This window comes from Lepidochelys kempii, chromosome 1, assembly GCF_965140265.1.
Source record: "Lepidochelys kempii isolate rLepKem1 chromosome 1, rLepKem1.hap2, whole genome shotgun sequence".
Taxonomy (NCBI): domain Eukaryota; kingdom Metazoa; phylum Chordata; order Testudines; family Cheloniidae; genus Lepidochelys; species Lepidochelys kempii.
Genome location: NC_133256.1, coordinates 252,830,587 through 252,855,773, shown reverse-complemented (window position 1 = coordinate 252,855,773; position 25,187 = coordinate 252,830,587). Strand labels below are relative to the sequence as shown.

Genomic DNA, 25,187 nt, shown 5'->3' with positions numbered 1-25,187 from the left:
GGTTCCCCCCAGTTCTTTCCACATCCAAGAAGCTTGTGGAGTTAGCTGCTGATTAACATCCAGGAAGATTGTGCTCTGTCTCCAGTTCATTGCTCTTTTGTTGGCTTACGGTTATTCAGAGCCCATTTATTGTAGATGAGCCATTCGTTTTCCTCTAATTGGATGGGATTGGATTTCACTTGCATTGTTGGCTGTATTGAAAACCCAGGGGGGCGGGGATGGGGGTGGGGGAGAAATCAGACAAGGGTCGTGGAGGTTTAACTGAGCGCCAAGTTTAGATTTCTGCTCAGAGAAACTGTACCTTTTTACATAAACCCCTTGCTTGGATTTGCAAGTCCTCTGTGAGGTCTTGAATATTTTATTGCGTTACTTGTATATATTTCCTCAAAATGCCTGATCCTATCAGGGCTTCTAATAAAATGCCTAGGAATAGCAAAATCTAGCAGTGGCTTTATACTGATGTCCCTCTTTTCAATCTCCAACCGGCTTTCTGTCTCTTCTTAGGGGTTCAAATGAAAAATTACTTCACTGCTACCAGGTACCACATTGTACCATTGTGCCCTGGGAAGTTGCTCCAATTTATTTTGGGGTTACTCAGGGCTCTGTGAATGGCGCATATTTCTGATGCTGACTTCCACTGTGCATTCCATCTCTAACAAAGAGCAAACAGGTTCATAAAGATTTTGCCCTCTGTTTCACCTGTATAGCTCCTTTGTAGGAACTTGGATAACACTTTTATTGTTGATGAACCAGCCTAAATAAAATTCCTCTCCATATCTCATAACCGTAGTCTCACAATGCACTCTGAATTGTTAACAATAATAGTAAAAGAAATATCAGCAAGTTGAACTGGAAATACAGTTCTACTGGAGAAAGACATGTCATTTGTATATAGTCACATTTCAGAGTAAGACCCACACTGTAACACCTACTACTAACCTGCAGAATAGTAAGAAACTTACAAATTACAAAACAGAGAAAAAATTGGAAGCCACCATTCACGAAGACAAGTTTATCCTTAGGTTCTTCTGCAGCTGAATCAACAATTTAATCTAAAGAGAGCAGTTTGTGGACACCCAGTGATCCCTGGAGAGCTGGCTGGTCACATGGGGCCAGCACGAACCTAATGAACCATGTAAGTCCCACTTACGCCCTCAAAAATAGGTTTTAAGTGGGACTTATGCATTGGCCTTATATGCTGAATTAAATTTTACCTGTAGATGCATAAATTTTAAGTCCAGAAAGGACCATTATGATAATCTACTCTGACCTCCTGCATAACACAGGCCTTAGATGGGGGTGGGCAAACCTTTTGGCCTGAGGGCCACATTGTGGTTCTGAAACTGTATGGAGGGCCAGGTAGGGAAGGCTGTCTCCCCCCAAACAGCCTGGCCCCCACATCCTACCCTCTGACTGCCCACCTCAGAATCCCCCATCCATCCAATCCCCTTGCTCTTTGTCCCCTGACCACCCCCTCCCAGGACCCCTGCCCCTAACCACCCCCTGGGACCCCACCCCCATTCAACCCCCCTGCTCCCCATCCCCGACTACCCCGACCCCTATCCAGTATCCACACCTCCGCCCCCTGACAGGCCCCCGGGACTCTCATGCCTATCCAACCGCCCCCTGCTCCCTGTCTCCTGACTGCCCCCGGGACTCCCTGCCCCTTATCCAACCCCCCCCCACTCCCTGCCCCATTACCATGCCGCTCAGAGCACCAGGACCGGCAGCCGCGCCGCCTGGCCAGAGCCAGCCTCACAGCCCCACTGCCCAGAGTGCTGGCGGCACGGTGAGCTGTGGCTGCAGGGGGGCGGAGGGGGGGAGAGGACAGCAGGGGAGGGGCCAGGGGCTAGCCTCCCCTGCCGGGAGCTCAAGGGCTGGGCAGGACTGTCCCGCGGGCCATAGTTTGCCCAACTCTGCCTTAGATGAAAGTAGACGAAAACAGCAAAAGTAGACGATATGATTAACTTTTTCAAAAAAGGACGGAACGTTTATCAAATAAGGACAGCTGTGAAACAGGTAATTCCGAATATTACGTTTTCATTTATGCAGTTGCTATTGGCAGAGATATTGTGTGATCATGAAAAAAAGGGAAGATGGTCCATGCACTTGTGAATGGGAGGTAGTCCAAGAATCAGCCTCTACATTAGGATGTGATCCATGCAATGAAAAAGTTTAAGAATCCCTGATTAAAAAAATAGGGCAAATTAACAAGAAACTCTCTCCAATATTCCAGCTTCAAGCACGAGTAAGCTCCACTCGTGCAAGCTTTTTCTTTCCTGGTGTCGTGTTGGAGTTTTCATCAGTCCAGCTACATCTGAGGTTGGCCACCAATGGCTGAAATCCCAGTGCAGCCAAGGCCAAGTCAGAGAAATTATTTGACAAATAGTTTTGAATAAATTTGACAAAATTGTGATTGTTCATGGGCAGTTTGAATAAAAAAGTACAAAATGTGTCAACTTATTTTCTATGAATTATTTGCCCAGCTCTAGCTGAGACCAGTATATTTTGGGCATTAAATGTTAAAATCCGCACAACAGGCAACCAATGAATAGTGCAAAGCTGCAGGGAGTGTGACATAACAGAGGCCATAGAATTTCATGCAGTCAAACCAAAGAGCTTGTGGTTGAATACTGCAGATCTTTTAGAAAGACATCCCCTCTTGATTTAAAGACTTCAAGTGACAGAAAATCCACAACATCTCTTGATAAGTTGCTCCAATGGTTAAATAGCCTCACTGTTAAAATGTGTCTTATTTCCAATTTGAACATTGCTGCTTCAAGCCACTCAATCTTGTTATGCCTTTGCTGGCTAGATGAAAGAGCCCTCTACTTTCGCATAGAATCTCCCTGTGTAGATAGACCAGAGGTGGGCAAACTATGGCCCGCGGACCACATCCAGCCTGCGGGACCGTCCTGCCCAGCCCCTGAGCACCCAGCCGGGGAGGCTAGCACTCGGCCCCTCCCCCGCAGCGATGCCCACACCGCGCCACCAGCGCTCTGGCCCGCCGCTCCTGCCGGGCAGCGGGACTGGCTCGGCGGGGCTGCAAGCTCCTGCTGCTCTGAGCAGCATGGTCAGGGGGCGGGGAGTGGGGGGATTGGATAAGGGGCAGGGAGTCCCGGGGAGCAGTCAGGGGATGGGGAGTAGCGGGGGGGGGGGGTTGGATAGGCGTGGGAGTCTCGGGGGCTCCTGTCAGGGGGCAGGGGCATGGATAGGAGTCAGGGCAGTCAGGGGATGGGGAACGGGGGGGTTGAATAGGGGGTGGGGTTCCAGGGGGCCTGTCAGGGGGCAGGGGTGTGGATAGGGATCAGGGCAGTCAGGAAATGGGGGGGGTTGGATGGGGGGGGGTCCCAGGGGGCCTGTGAGGGGGCAGGGGTGTGGATAGAGGTCGGTGGGGCACTCAGGGGACAGGGGGAGTTGGATAGTGGGTGGGTCTCGGAGGGGCAGTTAGAGGCGGGGGGTCCCAGGAGGGGGTGGTCAGGGGACGAGAAGCAGGGGGGGTTGGATGGGTCAGGGGTTCTGAGGGGGGCAGTCAGGGGGCGGGAAGTGGGAGGGGGCAGATAGTGGGTGGGGGCCAGGCTGTTTGGGGAGGCACAGCCTTCCCTACCCGGCCCTGCATAGAATTTTGTAACCCCGATGTGGCCCTTGGGCCAAAAAGTTTGCCCACCCCTGAGATAGACCATCACCAAGTCGCCTCAACCTTCTCTTTTGTAAGTTAGATTCAGTGAGAGACATAAGGAACTCAATCAAAGACATGTAAGGCAGTCCCCAAATCATTCTCATGGCACTTTGCGGAACCTACTCCAATTTTTCAACCTTGTCTTTGAAGTGTGGATAGCAGAACTGGACACAGTATTCTAACAGTGGCGTCACCAATGCTATATGGAGATAAAACTACTTCCTTACTCCTATCAAATATTCCCTTGTTTATACAACCAACCGATCCAAGGATTACATTATCCCTTTTAGCCACATCATCAGACTGGGAACTCATGTTCAGCTGTTTCCCACCATGACCCCTAAATCATTTTTAGAGTCACAGATTTCAAAGACACAGTCCCCTATCTAGTAAATTTGGCCTACACCCTTTTTTCCTAGATCTATGACTCTGCGTATTGATTGATTGCACCAGGCTTATCAAGACATTCTGATTGTTCTGTACAACTGACCTGTCCTTACCTTTATTTACACCTGACCAAATTTTATTATCTGGAAACTTTATCAGCAATGACTATATTTTCTATCAGACCATTGATAAAGATATTGAATAGCATTAGGCCAAGAACTAATCCCTGCAGGATCCCCCTAGAAACATACCCACTGAAGGATAATTCTTCATTTGCAATTACAATTTTGAGAACTATCAGTTAGCCAGTTTTTAGTCGATTTAATACATACTGCATTGATTTTCTATTATGATAATTTTCTTTAGAACATTGTATTTTATGTCAAATGTCCTGCAGAAGTCTACATCTGTTACTTTTATCAACCCAAGCTTGTAGTCCCATCAAAAAGTGAGAAAGATTGTTTGACAAGATCTCTTTTCCATAAATCCATACTGATTGACATTATATTACCATCCTTTATTTTTTATGAGGGTGGTTATCAAGGGAAGAGATGATTTTACATTTATAAAGAATAATGCTTCTAGTATAACTATTCACAAACTAACCCCCTTCTGATGCCCTTAGCTGGGCTGAGGTAAAGGTGCTACTGGCTGGAGGATTGGAGTAACAGACTAAGAGGGTGTGTGTTGAGGCTGGAGTCTAGGAAATGGTGGAGTATCTCGAGGAGGCAAGAAGAGAAGAGACATGGAGCAGAGTGGGAAGCTGCAGTGGTGGGAGGGTGTAGAAGGAGGAAGGAAGAAAGGAAGGAAGATGGATGAGACCCCAGGGGGAGGGGGCATGGAATGTGGACATGAGAGAAAAGACATTGTGGGTTCAAGGAATGCAAGATACCCAAGGAGATATAATGATTGCGGTGAGGAAGGGGAATGGAGTTGATAATTGTAATTGTCCTGTGCTTCACATTCCCAACCCAGATAGTGGGCCTCATTTGTTTTTTCAACCATCAATTACAAAATATTCATGTGATTTGCACAGGGAGAGACATATAGACCCAGATCCTGAAAGGTATTTAAAGCCCTTAATTCCCACTGATTTCAATGGAAGTCAGGAGCCTAAATTCTTTTGGAGACCTGGGCCATACTCACAAGCAAAGGAGTTATGTTCCATTAAAATCAAAATATAGCTACATGATAATGGCTGCTGTCACAGTGACTTACCTTTCTGTCCTTGGAGTAGCTGTTGTTTTACTTTCTCTCTTGCTGTGAGTAGTTCAGTTCATTGGCCAAGCCAAACTCCATCACTGGCGGTGTAATAAAAGTCCATAAATAAATAAAATTAAATGAAAAAAAAGGTCATTTCAACTCAAGTCTAAAACCTTCACCTTTGGGGCAAGGCAGAGCCAAGGCTCACAAAATGAACAGTTTCCTAGGGTTTGTTGAAATTCTTGTTTTTTTATTTTTCACAACAACAAAAGCATATTTAAATGAAAGATTTCTTCCCCCCCATTTGAAAATTAAGGAATTTCTTTGATTTTGATTTAAAGAACTGCAGTTAAACTTGTTTGATTAGAAGCTATTTTCATTTTGGTTTTCCCCAATCCCAGAAAAAGGGGGGGGGGGAGGGAGCAAATAAAAACAAACAAAACAAAACATTAGAGGGTGACAAAGTTACATTTTGTTTAACTTTTTTATTAACTTTTTCACACTTTTCCAGTGAGAGAAAAAGTGGAAAAACTAACAAACAAAATGGAAAAAATAACTAAATGTAAAACTCCCTCCTAGCTAGAAGCCCTACCACAGGTTTCACTCAGTCACCCTCACTTGGAGGAAAGAGAGATTACTTGTAGTCCTGGCCCACTTCCCAGCATTCCTTGCTGTCAGGCCTACAGTTCCCATACTTGCTGGGAACTACAGTCCCCAGAATGCCTCCATTCTGGGCAGAAAAATCAGTACAGAGGTGTGCTGGCCTCATAGCCTGCCTGAGAAGAGCCAGCTCTGGTGGGGTTTTTTTTAATGAGTGATAGGATTGCTGAGGGCTCTGGAGCTCATCTTCGGACGATGCTAGAAGCTTTAGCTCTCTCCTGCAATTCAGCCCTGCAAGAAGCCAGCGGACTCCCCTCCCCTTTGCTAACCATTTTCACAGGAGGGGTGGGGGGAACAGAAAAAGCCTGACAGCTCAGCATAGCTTTACCCCTCCCTTCCTGTGAGCAAGGGGGACAGGACAGCACCTCTGTTCCTTCCCTCTGCAACATCTGGCCTGGGAAGGGGCAGGAGGGTGAAGAGCCCCTGGAGTAGCAGAGGTGAGGCTGGGGGGCTGAACTGCGGGAGGGGGAGGACTACTGATTTTTAATCTGCTGAGATTGGCAATACTGAGCGTGCCCTGTTACAGACACCATGAATGTAATGATACAATCTGTACTACTAGAGCACGCTTCCAGGAAACCTGAAAAGATGTTTACAAAAGTACATTAGAACACATGGAAATAAATACTTTAGCTTCCATAATAATACCAGAAATTACACTAAAAATGGGATTAGTAATGACTACTGTCATTAGTCAGTTTTGATACTTTGTGAAGCTGTTAAAAATTAAGTTTACAATATTATGCTGATTATATTTAAATTATGTACTTTTAGTAACCGGCATTTCTGAAAAAACAAAACAAAAAACAAAACCCCCCTAAATAAGTGTGTGTTGCCTGTTGGTGTTTGGTTACTGACAGTGTTATGTAAATAGCGATTGTATATTGTGCATATGGATATATGAAAATTAGTTCACTTTTATTTAAAGTCTAGATATGGATTTAGGAGCCTAACTTTAAGCATCCCAAAATATGGGCCTACATTTCCAAAAACCTGGTCAGTTTTCTATACTGGGAAAACAAAACAAAGCACAGCATGGACTCCCGATTGGCTGGTATCATCAGGAGCTGAGAGTAATTTATAATGGTAAGATTTTTGCCTGGGGAACGGTACCAAATGGGACACCACAGGGGTCAGTAGTGGACACAGTTCAACAACTGAATTAATGGTATGGAGCAGTAACACTTGTTCAGCCTGTCTCTTAAAACAGGGCAAGCAAAAGATCAATTGTAGGAGTACTCCATGGCCTGTCTGACACAAGCAAGAAAGCATGAGGAGTGTTGGGGTACCAAGCAACTAAATATGAAGGCCCTAAAATTGAGACACCCCACAAAATGCATTCATAGGGAAATTTCTAATGCAGTTTTTTTTGTAATGGATTCCCCAAAAAACAAACAACCCCCCCTCAAACTTTGAATGAAAAACCCATGCTTAAAAAAAGATAAGAAAAATTAAAGAATCATCACGTTTTCCAAAACTCCCCTACCCTTCCTAATAGATTAAGGGTAGCCCAGAATAAAATATGACACTATATAACACTGAAATATAAAATGAAGAATTGTTAATGGTAAGATTAAGAGCTTTGATAGCCTGTGTTATTAATGATATGTAATTATGTATAGTGAATGAAACATTAAGGCTATGACTTTGCTGGAGTAACTGTGGCTTTGCCAATTCTTCTTTTACATAGAATTACTAATCTGCTTAAAATGTCATTGCTGACAGAACAAAGGTAACGTGTTGGAAGATGTAAGTAAGAGATACACAAACATGCAAGGATAAGTAAAAACTCCCCTTTTTCTGGGAAGACCCAGGGCAGGGTGTCACAAAACAACATGATCCAGAAGCTGCAAAACAAATAGGAAAAATACAGAAGTGGGGTAAATGAAGCTTGCACATGCATAATGTATGGGTTACCTAAAATCCAAAAGGTTGATGTGCTAAAAGATGATTGGATAAAGATTAAGTAATCTGAAATGCAGAAATGTATAAAACATGTAAGTGAACGTGGTTCCAAACTTGAAAAACACTGGACCAGAAACTAAAGAATGGGACCAAAGGACCAGACCAAGGGATCAGAGGAGGCAATGAGTATCATGGAAGATGAGTCATTACACAAACTAAAAACTATTTCCCCATGCTAATTTCTCCCTACTGTTACTCACACCTTCTTGTCAACTGTTTGAAATGGGGCCATCCTGATTATCACTACAAAAGTTTTTTTTCCTCCTGCTGATAATAGCCCACCTTAATCAATTACTCTTATTAGAATTGGTATGGCAACCCCCATTTTTTCATGTTCTCTGTATATCTATATCTTCCTACTGTATTTTCCACTGCATGCATCTGATGAAGTGGGCTTTAGCCCATGAAAGCTTATGCTCAAATCAATTTGTTAGTCTCTAAGGTGCCACAAGTACTCCTTGTTGTTGTTTTTTTTGTTTTCTTTTTTTATGGAAGATGAAAGAACTTTTTTGGCCCATTTACCAATTCTGTCTTGTCTGTCGTTATTTGTCTGGCATAAATGTATGTCCTGACACTATAAGTGATAATAATTCTGTCCGAAATTGTATAAATAAAGGGGGAAATTGATTAAGTCTAAATTGGGTGGACTTGTGACTTGTTTCCAACTTTTACCCCCCAACAAGGAGTGATGATGTATGTTTGCTCACTATCACCCCACTCAGGGGAGAAAAGAAACTACAAAGAATTTCTGTCTCCACTCTCAGCAGTCAAGAGAGGATGAGGGGAGTGAGGAGCTAATGTATCAACTATAGTCACAATGTGGCACAACGTAAATACTGGGCAACTGTTCAGTATTAGCACTCTCATCCATGCATTCTTGGATGATGCAGATATGGTAGTACATTGTCAAGATGTTGCACCGTGAATATTTTGTCTCTCTCTAGGATTCCACCCAAAGACCAACTTGATTTCTGAGCTCCTCAGAACCGAGTGCTGTGGATCGAGAAGATGATGTAAATTCAAGTATGAACAAATCTGCTGACAGCATCAGAACTGGAAAGATATCAAATACAGTGGGGGACAGACGCAAACTGCAACTGGGCCAGGAGAGATTGTAAAGGAGGCTCACACGTGAAGTGAGAATCGATAGAAATACATGTAAATACATACACCTGGGAAGAGGAAATAAAACACCAAATGAGGAAAATTTATCTGGAAATGGGGCCAGATTCTCCAGTCTGCTAAGGCCACTTTGTGGCACAAAACAGACTTAAAGCAGCCTGATATGCCCTCAGAGAATTCCCCTTTTGGAGGGAAACAGTCTGCTGGGGTAGCCTCCTCCTGAGCCCACTGCCACCTCAACCCACAGCATAAGGAGATTTAGGGGGCGCAGCAGTTCTAACTTGTGCAGCTGTAACTCCCATTGGAACAGGTGGCTTCAGATCAGGCAACTTTAAGTAGCTCTTTGCTCATCCCCATTTCCACTCTGTCAAAGCAGAGCTCAGGTGCAATGGAAACACTGAGTCCGGTAAGTTTGAGAATGACCAAAAGGTGGTTCAGTACATGTCTGCTAGACTGCTTCATGGCTCATACACACTGTTCTATGATTAACTGCATTTGCCATCTGTTGGACCCCATCACCTAAACCTTTGAATTCCAGTTACATTATTCCATGTTAATTGTTCTGCCTTTAATTTTAGTATCGCCTGTACATTTGTAAGCCTCATTACATAAGAATGACCACACTGGGTCAGAGCAATGGTCCATCTTGCCCATTATCCGGTCTTCCAACAGTGGTCAATGGCAGGTGCTTCAGAGGGAAAATGAACAGAACAGGGTAATCATCGAGTGCTCTGTCCTATTGTCCACTCCCAGCTTCTGGCAAACAGAGGCTAGGTACATTTCAGAGCATGGTTTTGCATCCCTGTCCCTCCTAGCTATTAGCCATTGATGGACCTATCCTCCATGAATTTATCTAGATCCTTTTTGAACCATGTTATAGCCTTGGCCTTCACAGCATCCTCTGGCAAAGAGTTCATCAGGTTGACTAGGAGTTGTGTGAAAAAATACTTCCCTTTGTTTATGTTAAACCTGCTGTCTATTCATTTCATTTGGTGACCCCTAGTTCTTGTGTTGTGAGAAGGAGTAAATAACACTTCCTTATTTACTTTCTCCACACCAGTTATGATTTTATAGCTGGCTCTTTTCCAAGATGAAAAGTCCCAGTCTTATTAATCTCTCCTCATATGGGAGCTCAGTTGAACATCCTGTATCACTTGGTATGTGTGACTGCAGTGTTGCTCATGGATGGATCACTGTTTTCCTCTTACTTTCTGCTCTTTGAGCTCACTTTACTGTTGTGCTCCACAAGCCAGGCACAGGAAGAGGTGCTCCTCAACGTCAGGGAGCGAGTACAAGCTTGTTATCAGCAAGTCACGTCAATATGCCATGCAGCAAAGCAAGATTATGTCCAGACTTTGTTCACATATGGTCACACCACCACTTGCAATGAAATCCCCTGCGTATTTCCCAAGAGCTGTTATAAGGTTTTACTGCGCGTGGTTACATCACTTAAGGTCACTGGTGTCAGTGAAAAGATAGCGATTGACTTCAGTGGATATTGGACCACACGCAATATCTTAATTTCACAGCCTTAATTCTACAGCTCATCTCCTTGAACCACATATTAAAAATGGTGTCGTATCGCCATTTTAATTGTTACGTTTAAGAAATGTGAGTGATTATAGTGTAACAGCTGTTTCTTGCACTAACACTGTCAAACAAAGCCCCGGAAAGCAACGCACCCTTCCAAGCTTGTTCATTGTGCCCCATTTAATTACAGGAGGATGTTGGTGGCTGAAAACAGGTGCTTAGAAGATGAAACTTTCTCCTGCAGCAGGTCATCAGGCTCACCAAGAAAGCCAATGTAAGGGGAGAAGTGCCTGCTTTCCAGCGACAAGACAGCTTCCCATGAAAGAAATAGGAGCAGACCAAGACTGAGGTGAATCAGCCAGTGTAGCTCCATTCCAGTCAATGGAGCTGTGCTAATTTACATCAACCAGGGATCTGGCCCAGAATCTGTTTCTTGCCTTTCAGATTGCTCTATTATAATGTTAATAGTATTAATACTAATTTTGACAAATTACAAACAACAACGAGGAAAAAACAACACCTTCATTAAGAACACACGTACCAGGGGTCCTATATAAAAGGAAGGGGGAAAGGTTCTACATGTGGACTCAACATTAAAAATAAAAAACTTTTTTTCTGAAGGTAGGTCTGAGTGAGAGGATGGGCGGGGGTGGGGGGGGGAGAGAAGAGAGGCAGAATCAGATTGCAAGGAGGATGTCCCACTCCCTGTAGCCTACTGCAGCAAATATGTGATCACCTGCTGACTTCAGATCTGAGGGTGAAAACCATAAGAGGTGGGTCATGTGAGGGCAAAACACACAGCAGAACATTAGAAAGTAAGCCTTGAATGCAGGCAGGCCCAACTCACCATCAGTAGCTTTAACAGGCACCACATGTGTATTTTATTCCAAATGGCTAATTTTCATTTATTTGTTATGAATAATTATAGTGCCTGCTGACACCCCCTCTTCCCCATACACAAGCCTATCCCCAAACCGCAACAGTGTGTAAAAGTTTGCCATCGCGTCTCCATTAAACTGTATTCTCTCTGCCTGCTGGTGATAATGCACTTCAGATCATTCATTGATGCAATATATTTTCCAGGATAGGCTTTTTGTTTTTTCTCTTGGCCGCTCACCCTCTTCTGTAGTCAGATTTGCTCATTTCTCTTGTAGGCTGTCTCGGAGCAGAGAAAGGCTTTTAGTTTTAAGCAGTTCTCTTTTCAGCCTCCCCTTATTGAATTCCAACCTCCATTTTTTTTTAAACATAGGAACATCATTTATCTTGGACTTTAAGTTGCAGAGGCCTTCAAGGGGCTCCTTTTTTTCTTTCCCAGCTGCATTTGTTGACACACAGTCAATCTGTTTTTTGCCTTCCTTCCCCTTTTCCCCCCCAGCAGGCCATAAAGTATCGACAGCTGTGCCCTTTATTAGCATAGCCATTCTAAACACAACAAGAGGGAAGAGACTAAATATATTACAGCCATTACCTCTGTCAAAAAGTGACAATTTTAAAACATTTCGGCTTTTCACTGGGAAAGCTAGCAGCACAAAAGAAAGTGCTATAATTTTATTGTAAATGCTTTTTAAATATGGGTCACTTGGCCATAATCAGGAGAAAGAATGGAAAAGTTCAAAGCTTGAGAATAGTTCAGGCTGATATCAGAATTTTTTTTTTAAAAGGCTTGTCTTTAAAATATGCAAATTGGACAAAATACAACAGTGAGAAGCATGCAAACTAAGATCTTGTTCCTGGAGGTTTTGTTTTCAGTACAGCTCTGTTCATATATTTCCATTTACTTATAAGTGTGTTTTACAACTTGGATGGGAATTTTTCCTCCCCAAACAGGGTGTTATGAATGTTTGGACACAAAGAAATAAAGAGGGGGAAACAGCCAGTCTTCTGTTTTCAAAATAATGAAGTATTCTTTTTCCTAAATGCCTTTGGAACTGAGATGTAATATGGCTCTGGGATTTACTCGACAAGATGAATTTTAAGAAATAAACTCAGTGTGAAATCTTTCCTAGCATTTTAGGTTCAAGGTAGAACTCTCAAATCTCTGCATATGCTATGAATTTTGTTTATCTATTTTTAAGTTATGACACCGGAGTTTTTGACAAAGACTGCAGAATGGAGGGTGGGGGAGGCAACCTTTTCAGTATTTCCAGTGACCTACTGTCTGTGGTTAGCATCTAATCTGCACTTTAAAGGTAAAAGGGGATTTATGGATGTGCTGAAGTATGTATAATCCAATCATTTTCATTTTAAACTGCAATCACAGTGCATCAGGCAGGAGGGAAAAAAGCTTGAATTAAGAATGGATTCTGACATCAACTTGCTTCTCATTTAGGAGAATATCAGAAGAAAGTTTGCACTAATTTTTCCCTCATGTTAGCTGTAGCCTCCTATTCACAATTCTTGCCCCAAGGTTTGCTTTTGCTTTTTAAATTTGAAAGCGTGTGTCAACCTGAGCAATATATGACCTGACCATTTGGTAGACTCAGTCATCCAACCAGCCTTCCAAAGGCAGAACTTCTTGAAAATATCTAATTCAACAACGGTCAATAAAATCCTGGGGAAAAGAGTTAACACAATTATTGTTGTTAGTATCGTGGTAGTACCTAGAGGCCTGGACCCCACTGTGTTAGGCATTGTACAAACATATCATAGAGAGAGGGTCCTGCCCCAAATACCTTACAATCCTACTGTAAATCTCATTAAGTTCTAGATCCCTATTTGGTAGCACCCTATAGATTTATATACCACATGAAGAATGGCTTTTTAACAGCAGCAGCAACTAAAGGACCATTAGCACTCCTTTCCCAAGGCTAAGAGGAGTCAGAACAGGATCATATTTTCTTGGAGCTTACTAGTGAGGTGCGATTGCATCTATGTCACTCTCAGAAAAGGTCTTGGAGCTGCTGCCAGCTTAGATCAGGGACTGCAAACCTTTCCACGATGAATAAAATCTGAAACTTCAGAACAGCACCTTTATCCTTTTCATCAGACCTCCTGGTGCTAAATATTGGTAGAAAACACCATATTCTGATATTAGCTTTCCTTTGTTTAAAAAAAAAAGTACTGTAGTTCAAAGGTAGCTTATACCGAGCCAATCCATATTATATTAAAACACTACATTAAAGGATGGCAGGGTTGCAAAGTGTAGCACTCGACTCAGGAAATGACATAGTGAAGGATGTGATCCCCAAATCCCTGCCTCATTCACTGGGTAGTAACATGAGTGTAATTCAGCCTCCTGCAATGTGATCTTCTGAAGTGAACACTGAGGGCCAGATCAGAGTCTGGACTGTGCACAGGGATGTTGAGTGGGACATCCTGTCTCCAGTATGGCTTTCTTGGAGCAGGGGCATTAGGAGAAGCCTCTCCACAGCACCCACTACTCCTGTTAAGCAGGTGAGTGAGGCCAGTCTTATACTGAAACGAGATGGAGGAGGGCCAGCCACACCAGAGGAGGAGGAGGGAGTGTTTCTCCCTTAATCCAGGGAGAGAAGAAGATGCAATCCCCATGTGCTCCCATACGTTAACCCATCTTCAGGACCTTGGTTCCACCTTCTGAAAACTGACCATCAGGGTGGAATTAAGCATCTGCTACTCCTCAGCACTAGAAGATTTTAATACCCCAGAGCAGAAAGAGAGCAGGGAAGAAACCGGCCTGTGTGAGGCACACCCCTTCTCCAGAGCAGAGTATAAAGCCACAATTTGGCCTGGAATGAGATAAATACCATGTGGAGCTTTTTATTTACAACATATTCCAGTTGAACCTGGGGGAAAATTGGAAATAATTTCCTCCTATGTTTGATTTATCTATCTAATTAGGTATTTATTTAACTGTGTCATCTCACTGAGTTTGCGTGTCCTTGAAATGTCACTTCTAGTGAAATTAAGCACCGAGTTTCTCTGCACATCAAGTTGTGAGATCCACTTCTGGCTTGGAATCACAGGCTGCTGCAATATTGTCCACCGAAATCATCACATGCCAGTATCATGGCAGCCATCTTTGGCCATCTTGCTTTGTATAGCCAATCACGCACCCTTACAATATATTATATACAGGGGGTGCTACTACAAAATGAACTTAGAGCACCACAGAATTCACCTTTTCTGTATGATTTACAGTATTCTTGGTGCTTAGAATGTGAAATAGTACGTTTGGAGATGGTAAATGTCCGCTGTATATTGTCACTCTTCACACACAGCCCAGGTGAGGACAGAACCATCCCAGAGCTTTTGCATGCTGGGTCTGCCTCCAGGAGCAGTATGAAAACCTCTTCCAAGTCCTTCACCCCCTGTTCCAGTTAGCATGGAAAGCTGAGCTAAGACACCAAAACATCAGCAAATGCAAGAGGCTGGCGGGTGGCAGAAGCCAGCTCTTTTCATTGACTAAGAACATGTAGTGACCAAACTACAGTAGCTGCTCTCACTCTGCACAATGGGACACTCGTGAGCTGTGAATGGATTCTGGAGGAACTGTGAGCTGTGACTGTTTAGTGGGAGATTCCAGTCCATGCAGTCTTCTCGTTGTGCAGTTATGCAGCTACAGAGACAGGTGCTTAGGCTGCCCAGGACTGTGGAGGCAGTCAACCTGGGCACCTCCTCTGAAGCGTAGCCCATAGTACACTTCTCTTTGACCCTCCAAATGGCCCTGCCACAGTGAGCTCCTCTTCTGGTCCTTCCTCCCAGTGCAGGGGAGTGGAAGGGTCTCAAGAAGGAAGCCAGTTGAGGAGGCTGGTGATTTTATGTCAGAATTATGGGCAGATTTGATATTGTTTTGGGTACAGCGTTTCTTAGAATCTGTACACTGTGACTACACAGAAAATGAAATGATAAGCATACAAACACCAGCATCAACAGAGCCAACTGCTACTTAAAAGCACAGAGTAAACTAACTGTACCAGAGTAAAACAAACCATCTGATGTTGGAGGAACCTCACAAAATGTTAAACATTTGGCTGCTTATCAAGCTAGTCCAACCTTTCCCACTACTCAGCCCTCTGTCCTTCCAGCCAACAGGCCTTATGACGGGGCTTCTCTTCCCCCAGACCTGCTCTGGGCTTGTAAAGGGCAGGGGAAAGGAGATGTGCCTGCATAGGTTCTGGGGGCTGTTGGCAATTGACAGGTACAACTGGCAGCCACGTACAACTTAAAGCAGCCTTGAGGTTGCATTACATTATGCCAGGGTCCAGACTGGTCTCCAGCTGGCTTCAGGAAGCACAATGGGGTTTAAAAGCATCTTCCTGCACCCCTCTGCCACCCCCAAATACTTTGCCTAACACAATGGCCTATGGATACATTACTTTTTAAATGGTACTGAGGTAGCTCAGTATCAGTGGACATTTAGCAGAAGTCAAAGGACCCAAGACAAATTGACAGGTCAGAGATTGCTGAGCTAAACTTTGCATGATCCCTGAAGCCAGAAGCTGCATTCTGCAGAGATAACTGACTTCAGTAGTAAAGGCTGCACAAAACAACATAGGAAAGATTGATTTGTTTTGTCTTATTGTATATACGCTTTCAGTTAAACTAGTATAATGGTCCCTATCGTTTTGGGATACCTTTTCTAACAGCGCTGAACACACCAGGTAATTAAGATGTTAACCAATGATTTTCGTTTGCCAGATTACACTGTGCTTATACTTGTTCCTCAGAGCTGCTGTGCCTTTGTACTACTTTTAATTAGCATTTTACACACATGGATCAGAAAGAAGAAAAAAAAAATCTTTCCTGGCCAGCTAACTGTTTAACTTGTTGCTCATCAAAGATCTAAAAAGTCTGTTTTTCAATTATTTGAACAGCGGAACAGTCTTTTTACAGCCAACCTTATTAAAGTGCCGGATTTTATTAGCTGTTTTGTGTTAATAAGACTAAGGAGAATGTAGTGGAATGCTCCTTTGGAAGCTCTTGAATTCCTGTATACTTTGGAGTTCACTTTTCTCTTTCTGGATAGGATGCCTGGCAATGGACTAATATGTTAGCCTGCTGTATTGTAATATTCTCTACCTTGAAGCGCTCTCTGACAACTACTTCACCTAGATAAGCCAAAGCTACTTTCAAAAGAAAAGAAAACCCAAATAATACTGCCCATTCACCACTTTTTTAAACTGTTCCGGGGAAAGGGACTCTCATTTTAAGGAGATTTAATATTAAGTGCATTGGCAGTCCAGAAGGAAGTCATTTCTTAATGCAAGTAAGATCTGATTAAACAAAAGTCTATTCTTAAAAAAAAAAAAAAAGTCAAAATATTCTAAACTAACCCTTTTTCATCATTTTGAAGGTTTTTGTGATTTTTTTTATGCAAGTCACCCTTCCTTCAAAAGTGTCTTTTCAAAACTTTCCCTTGCCAAAAATCTGGTTTTCAGATAATGTAAAATTTTAACCACCATTTAAAAATATTTGACAAAATGCTTTCAATTAAAATTTTAAACCCTCCCAGCAGAATAAAGCATGAGGTTTTTGTGTTTAGATAGTGTCAACAATTTCCCATGAAAATTTGTTTTAGAAATCGGTTATTTTTGAATGAAAAATAGCTTTTTGTTCATGTAACAGGTTACCGGCCCTTTAAGGCTAGAGGACATGTGTCCTGCATAACTGAGTGTGTTGGATGCAGTTCCAGCAATGCATAATCAATAGACAGGAGGTAGACTTCAGAGCTCCAGCCCCAAACAGCAAAGTTAGGTCATAGGAGCCTCCCTAGCTGTCCTGCCCAACTCTACTACTAGCAAGGAACATCCCCTTCTTCCCACCTGCACAAAGGAGGTGCTTTCTGCAGGTCAGGGCCGGATGTTAGGCAAATTGGGTAGCAAATAGAAGGAAGAGGCAGCTGTCCATGTTCATTTGTCAAACTGAAAAGTGCTATATGGAGCCTTTGAGGGAAGCATGTCTGAAAGAATAGCTGACAAGCTAAGTAGTCAGGAAGTGCGTGTGTATATGTACAAAATGTTAGTGGAACCCAAGACCGTGGCAGGGCCTGGGGAATCCATAGAACTTAATCCAAAGTACCATTCAGGTCTAAATCAGCACCTGCTTTTGGGAGCTGTACCAAGAACTGATGCCACAATGCACAGGTACAGCAACAGCTGGAGCAAGAGCTGTGTGTGTAGCTAACAGTGACGATTCTCTGGTTTCATCAGCTTATCAGCCGAATAATCAGAAACCACAAGATGTTCTTCATGGTAGCTGAGAAAAATCAGTGAAACAACTCCTCTTCTGTCCCCGAGGAATCATGGAGAAATTGGTAATACAGAGAGCAGGTTTTACAGAGACAATATGCAAAGTATCCTATGTCACAGTGGAGACGATACTTAGATCATGGCAAAGTACCACGAAGAATCTAGTGTCACAGGATTGCCAACAGGGAAATCACCCCTTACTGTCTATGTTCCATTCACTATAATAACATTTTCAGAAGTGACTTAGATTCTTAAGTCCCTTGATTTTCAGTGAGATTTGAGCTCCTAAATCACTTTTGAAAATGGGACTTAGGTGCTTTTGAACGTTTTACCCAATATCAGAAAGTGACGAATCCAGTTAACTTCCATTGGCTGGGTGGATTGACTGAGCCCATCATTATTATCCAACACAATTACATACAGTAGAACTAAAGCTTATTAAATTCAGAAGCAGGCTGATGGTTTGAATAATGTCCAATGGCTGCCTCAAGACTTTTAGCAGAAGCAAAAACTAGGCCATGGGACCACAAAATATGCTAAAATAATCTTGGTCTACAAGCACGTTCTAGTCACCCTAACATGTGTTTTACAGCTCTCCTCCGGCATGACTCTCCAATAAAAGATATTACCTCGCCCACCTTCTCTCTAGAACCCTGGGACCAATACAGCTACAAGAATACCATTTACATCCCCACATGAGATTACCAATAGCTCCGTGTGCGTTCCTACACCCCGAGAGCGAGAGAGCCACTAAGCAACTGTACCACTCTCCTGAATCAAGTTTATTTTCATCTTGTTTCCTTAATATTGTCCTAATATTTTCTCATATATTCAACTGCTATTGGCTGGGCTCAGCACGGGTGGCGTGCAGGGGTTCCAAGATCTGTCCTTAAAAAGTGACTGAAGCTACTGCTAAATGTCTGGTTTTCATTGACAGCAGACACATTTTTAAAAAAAAAAAAAAAACTTAGAAATGCCTCACTTCAGCTTACACTATAAGCTCTTCAAGACAGGGATTGTCTTTTTACTGTGCGTGTGTGTACAGCGCCTAGCACAATGGGGCCCTGATCATGACTGGGGGCCTGTAGGAGCTATTGTCATACAAATTAACTCAAAAGGGAAGCACAGCCTCCAGGCTCATTTAACAATATTCTGTGAGTTACACCAAAATGTAGCATGCAGCAGCTGAAAGAAGTGCAGCACCGGGGAGCAAGGGGAGGAGTGTCAAACTCATTAGGGAGACAGGGCTGAATTTTATTTTAATTAGAGCCCACGGGGCAGAGCTATGAAGTCATGAAGGGCCCTATACGCACTTGCAGTGCACAGCAGACGTATCAATGGGAGTTTGGGATAACTGAAGTTAGACTATGGACGGCCACAATAATTAGTATTATGACCTGAAGTGCCGAGCAACTGCAAACCCATTGGTCAAGGAGAAATGGGGGTGGTAGCCTCACTCAGGCCCTTAATACAATTAGCTATTGCCTCTTTAGGGCCACTGCAATGGCTGTTTTATTCCTCACTTCGCCCGTGTCTTTCCCCATCTCAAGGTTGGCCTCTATTTGGGCTAGTACCTCTTGGCCCTTTTCCCTCTTTGAGCAGTGCAGTTGCTTGAAATTTAAGGGGGCTTAAACTGAGAGCCCACCAGTTATTCACAGCCATCCTTCTCTGACCTACACTCCTATCTCCTCCTTACCTCAGGTCTTCCTGAGAGAGAGTAAGGAGCAGATCCTCTTCCTGCTGCAGTCTCTGTGGTACTGTTCCTTACCAGTTTCTGCAAACTGAGGAAGACAGTACTGCATCCCAGCACCTGCAGGTTTTCTGTCAAACTTAAAAGACTACATACCACTTTTTTCCCAAAAGTTTAAATTCCACAGAATCTGAACCTATCAGGGGAGCCAGATTGATGCACAGTGTGGGTTGCCGGTAGCCTGCAGGCAGTTTTTTGCATCCATGCTTCCATGCTGTAAGAGGGATGAAATGGTGAGGTAGGACGAAGAGCCATCTCAAAGAAAGGAGAGGGGACATGTGGGGAGTGAGAAAAGCTTGGGTTTTTTTCCACAGGAGGAGCTGCCAGGTCTGCAGTAACCTTCACCCTCACTCCCCATAATCTTGCTGTGTAAAGTTAATAGAATAATGGAGTGAGGTTTTGGGACATTGCCCTAGTAGAAAGTTACTCCATACACTTAACGAGACCATGTTTCAATTTACTGAGGAGGAGTGAATTTACATGAATTACTTCAGAGCTGGAACATCAGCCAGATTCAGGTACTTGGAGTCTTCATTTCTGCCTGTCACTTTAAGCAGTGTCCAGTGGGTGTCTGAAGAATATATACTCTTATTTTGCAAAATAAACCTTTAAACAGGAAAACAAATGGTTGTGTTATTCAAACTGGCAGAAGCAGAGTGTTGTGCTGTCTATATTGAGATCCCTTGAGCCAATATAATTTCATCCCTCCGGCCTTCTGGGAAAGATCATTTTAGAGTTGGTAGAATACGCTCAGCGGGCAAAGTGTGATCTTTCTCCTTAGTCAAAATAATCTTGCGTTGATCCCTTCCACTTTGCAGGAGGTCTTGCTGCAGCACTGATTGGTGTCCAAAATCTTACAGCCTGTGTATGTTTTATGGGACTCTACTCCTGAGCAACAGCTCCTACCTCTGTAGGAAAGAATGTCTGAAGTGGATACCAAGAGACCTTCAAATCCTCATTAATGAAGCTCGTGAGCTGTTGCTCCTGAGGGAGAGAATTTGTGAATTCTCCGGTCGTCATCTTCTACACCATTAACCTTATTGTCTGTGGAGAGCTGATGGCAATTTGTGTAGAGCAAGCACTGCCCACAGGTGGACTCTTCTACAGTCAGACTCCCACTCTTGGAAAACACCACAAATCAGTCTAGAAGTAACTATCTGGAAGAAGGCAACTACCAAAACCAATCTCATTCAGGAAACTTGCCCAAGATGGAGGAGTAGGGTCCTGTAGTGGCAGAATTGGGGCCACTCTTACTTTTGTACGTGGCACCTACATATTATTGGTGCATTAGAAATGTGTTTGCTTTGGCCAGTTGCCTTCTGCCTCCAACTCCGGGCGGGAGCAGTGGCTGGCTTCACTTCTGCAAGGTGGCTTGAACTCCACTAGTTTCAATGCAGTGTGAAGAGAAGCCATAGATTCACCAGGCAATCTAGAATTGCATGGATTAGCATGAACAACATTTCTAGTGGTCTCAGCTTCAAAAATTCTATAATATTAATTTTTATATCCCTGGTGCTCTTTAAAGTAAAAGGGAAGGCTCTTGGCTAACCTCTCTCTGAAGTGAGTGAAACTCACACCTTCTGAGATGGCATCAATGGGCTTTTCCTTTCCAGTCCTTTAGGAAGTATAAGGGATGCTCAGGAGACACCTCCGGGTAACACACCCCTATGAAATCAAGTCCCATTTCCCCTGCTACACAAAATCATTCAGGTTAGGGAGCCATGTGGACAGAAGTGTGCACATTTACACTTCAGGAAAACATATGGACATTATAGGCTGTCCAGAAGCTCTGTATGCGACCAATGTTAAACTGAGGGAAACAAAAGGCTAAAGGGCTGCTGGCTTCCTTGAGACAAACCATGCTTGGAGTAGTCGTTGCAGGAGGGATTCTGCCAGCCTCCCCCTGAAATTGTGAGAGAGATGTCTATGATGAGCACTTGAACAAAACATAGAAACACACTTGACTAGGACAGGTAGCAGGGATTGTAATTCACATATGGATATCAAAAGACACACAGGTAAAGAGACCAGGTAGGCAAAAAGGCAACAGCAGTAATGCAGCACTTCTAAAACTTTTCATCTTTTAAGGGTCCAGAATTGTAAAGTTAAAGAGTAAAGAAGCATTAGTTAAGTATGACAAGCCTTGTCCCACAACTCCACCAAGTTCAATTACCCCCCCCACCCCACCCCCCAAAAAAACCCTTCTCCTTTCTTCACATGACTTCCCCTCAATTAACACATCTGTTACTTTTCAACAAGTAGCTCCTGATTCAGGAAAGCACTTAAATATGTACTGAAGTCCATCCCTGGCAACAATTTAACAGATGCTTAAGCACTGTTTGAATAGGGATGTTTTCCTGAATCAAGGTCAGGGGCAGCAGCTTTGTATAATTTTTGATGGTGCCCAGAACAGGTCCAAGTCTCGTCCCCCACCTGCCTAAGGCTCTGTGAGGGAGTTTGGGTGCAGGCTCTAGACTGGGGCACGGGAACAGGCTCTGGGAGGGAATTGGGTGTGGGGTGCGGGCTCTGGGCTGAGGTGGGGTGAGGCTCTGGGCAGGAGGGGGTGCACGGGGCAGGCTCTCAGAGGGCGTTTGGGTGTGGGCTCTGGGCTGGGGCATGGGTTTGGGGTGCAGGAGAGGGTGAGGGGTGCAGTGCTTACCTCAGGCAGCTCCCAAAAGTGACCCGCACACCCCTCTGGCAGCAGCGCCTAGGTGGGGGGGCCGGATCGCTCTCCACGCACCGCTGCCCACAGGCACGGCCTCTGCAGTTCCCATTGGCCGCAGTTGACGCTCGAGGTGGGGCAGCGTGCAGACCCCCCCCCCCAGGGGCCACAGGGACGTGCCAGCACCTTCCGGCCACTTCCGGAAGCAGAGTGGGCGGGCAGGAAGCGCCTTAGCCCTGTTGCACTGCCAGTGGTGGGGGCCGCATGCCCTTTTAAATTGCTCGGGGACAGCAGGCAGGGGATGATCCAGGGGAGGCATGCGGGGGCAGCAGGCAAGGCCAGGGGAGAGACCCAGCCCCTAACTCTGGTGGATCCGGGCCCCCGTGCTCTCATATTGGTGGAGCCTGGGCACCATGGGCTCATACAATTCACCACCCATGATCAAGGCCATAAATAGTATAGGCTTGCTGGGCTTTACTTCTGTGGCCCCAATTCAGAGAACAACCAAATACAGCTTATTTAAAAAAAATAAAATAAAATAAAAGTAGATTAAGCGGTAGCTGACTGACACAGAGGGTAAATTTTGAAACAGATCGGTTAACCATGGTAACGAATGGGGAGATCAAATTTGATGGTTAACATGTTGTTCTTCTAAAGTGGTTGTAGAAACATTGAGAAACCGTGTAAGCAAACTGATGGCTTGACTAGGTCAGTCATGTCACATTTAACATCCTTTATTCCTAGGGCAATTAAGTCATTCTGCTTCTTTAGCTGAAATTGTATTTTGGGACGGGGCTGGGGTAGGACACTGTAAACAACAACCAACAACAACAGGAAAAGGAAAAAACCTATTGAAATGGGAGAGAAGAATCTAGCAAGTTACAATAAATATTTACTTTTTTTGCATTGCAATCTTTTATTTTCATCTCACTGAAATACAATTTGCTTTACAATTAATAAACTGATAATTTGTTCCTATATAAATGGATTAATAAAAATGCAGAGATTACACCACAAGATCCATCATTCAAATATCCCAATAATAAGACTTAAAGTGATGCTGGCTAATGAGAGGGTAGAATGTGTAGATAAAAGATGTCGAGGCTCTGAGGGAAGATGCTGATTAAAGGAGATATTGACAGAAGCAGGTGATGCTTTAGTCTGAATCTGAACTGTCTTGCTCATTGGTTTGGTACTGGCAGATTGTCTCTTCCAAAGGAGTCATCGTGCCATCTGGTCGAACTCCCATTGGCTTTATAACCTCATCCCTGTAAGATTTTTTAAAAGTCTTAATTAGCATATGCACACATGCATCAATCCACTGTTTTATTATATATAGAGATATACACACAAACTATATTTTTATAGTCTTTAAAATAACGTTTTAATGAAGATCTCCATTTTGAATAAGAAAGGGGAACAAAACAAATCCAAAACGGGGGTGGGGAGGACAGATAAAGACTTCATTCATGTAGGCCAACCTATTAAGCCAATTAAAAGATACAGGAAAAGTCAATGCCTGACAGACTCACCACAAGGAGCAGGTTCACTGTTTTAAATACATACACTAGCTTTTCTTCTGTGAATTCTTTAAGAAGAAATGGTTGCCAAAGTTTCACCTGGCATTCTGGGCAACACACAATTAAAATAGACGATTTGATACATATTATCTCATTCGGTGAAATAAATCATTCAGGAGAACACATTCTGCCTACACAACCTCTAGTGGTGCTTAAGTACTTGTTGATTCATTTTGAAAGTCAGCTTTTTTTTTTTTTTTTTTTTTAACTATTGCTTTTGTTTGTAGCAGTTTAATTACAGGGATTGACAGTCATTTTAATCTCTTCAAAGCTCCAAAGGCCTCTCCACAGCTAATCCAATTATATCTACTCCACAAGCCACGGCCTCATCTAAAGATGATTAATTATTGATTAAGCCAATCAAAAAGTATTAGCAAAGATTTATTTAATCCTCACATTTTATCACCTCATTTATTATATGTGGATTATGGAAAAGGCTGTAAGGTCAAAGATAACATTTTAATTTTCCATTAAAAAGCCCTTATTTTTAATTTTCATGATTTCATCTAAATGGTGTGGATGCTGGACCCTAATTTACCTCCAATTTGAAAGGGAATCCCTTGAAACTTGTTTGTTGTTCCCAAAGACAGCCATAACTTAAAGAGCAGGATTTAGTTACTCTCAGTGGGGAAAAGCTTTATTTCCCCCAACATTCTGCTTGCTCCTCACTCTCTCTTTAGGACAAACGAGAAGGGCTTTGTACAGAGAGTCAACAATCCCTCCTTCCAATGATGACTGTTACAGAAGCAGCTAGAAAAGCAACACGCTAGTTGCAGGGTATGAACAATAATTCAGATATTATAAAGATGACCAATGTTCAAACAAGATACCAGAAACCCTAGTTTTGAAGAGTCTCATCTCTCTCAATAGAGAAAGGGAAGCTATTTGCATAAGTGAGGCACTCAAATCACAGTCATTATTTGCACCAGACACAAACTCAGAGTGTTTTCTCCTCTGGCATTTTAGAAAAATGTATTTGCTGCACTATGTGGCTTGAGACACCTTGAACTCAAGGAAACCAGTGTGGTTTTGCAAGCTGGGCTGGGCAGACTTCTAGGTATTTGTGCAAGAGGTCTGCAACCCTTGCATGCAGACCAGTGACAGTATGGCTTCCTTACACATCTGAGTCTCCAGGGGGAGCTGGCAGGGGGAGGGAATGTGCAATTATGTACTTCCACTGGCTATTCTCTTCATGGAGGAGAGATAACTAGCCGTGGACTAGGACTGATTCTTCCTCCCCTTCTCACTTTGGCAGTATGGGTTCTCGGCCTCTCCTGACCATCCAAAGTTCCAAACCACCCCACAGTAACTTGTGTACTTCAAAAGGGTAAAATGAGAAGGGAGAGGAAAAAAAGGACTAAAAGTAAAGAGAATGATTAGCAAACAAAATATGTGATGTTTGGGATGCCACAAAGCTAACTTTATGAGTCTGGAATGAGTACATTACTCAAAACAGAACTCGTTGGGTAGGTTTGCAAGAGGA

At 43.4% G+C, this 25,187-nt stretch overlaps 1 protein-coding gene across 1 annotated transcript in view; it reads right to left on the bottom strand.

Moving 5' to 3' along the window:
* Positions 1–22,837: 22,837 nt before the first annotated feature.
* Positions 22,838–25,187, bottom strand: part of RIC8B (RIC8 guanine nucleotide exchange factor B) — a 59,682-nt gene continuing 57,332 nt past the window's right edge. Inside the window, exon 10 of the mRNA XM_073324456.1 lies at positions 22,838–23,392. Within this exon, the coding sequence (XP_073180557.1) occupies positions 23,281–23,392 (112 nt within the window). The 3' untranslated portion in view covers positions 22,838–23,280. The remainder of the gene's footprint in view (positions 23,393–25,187) is intronic.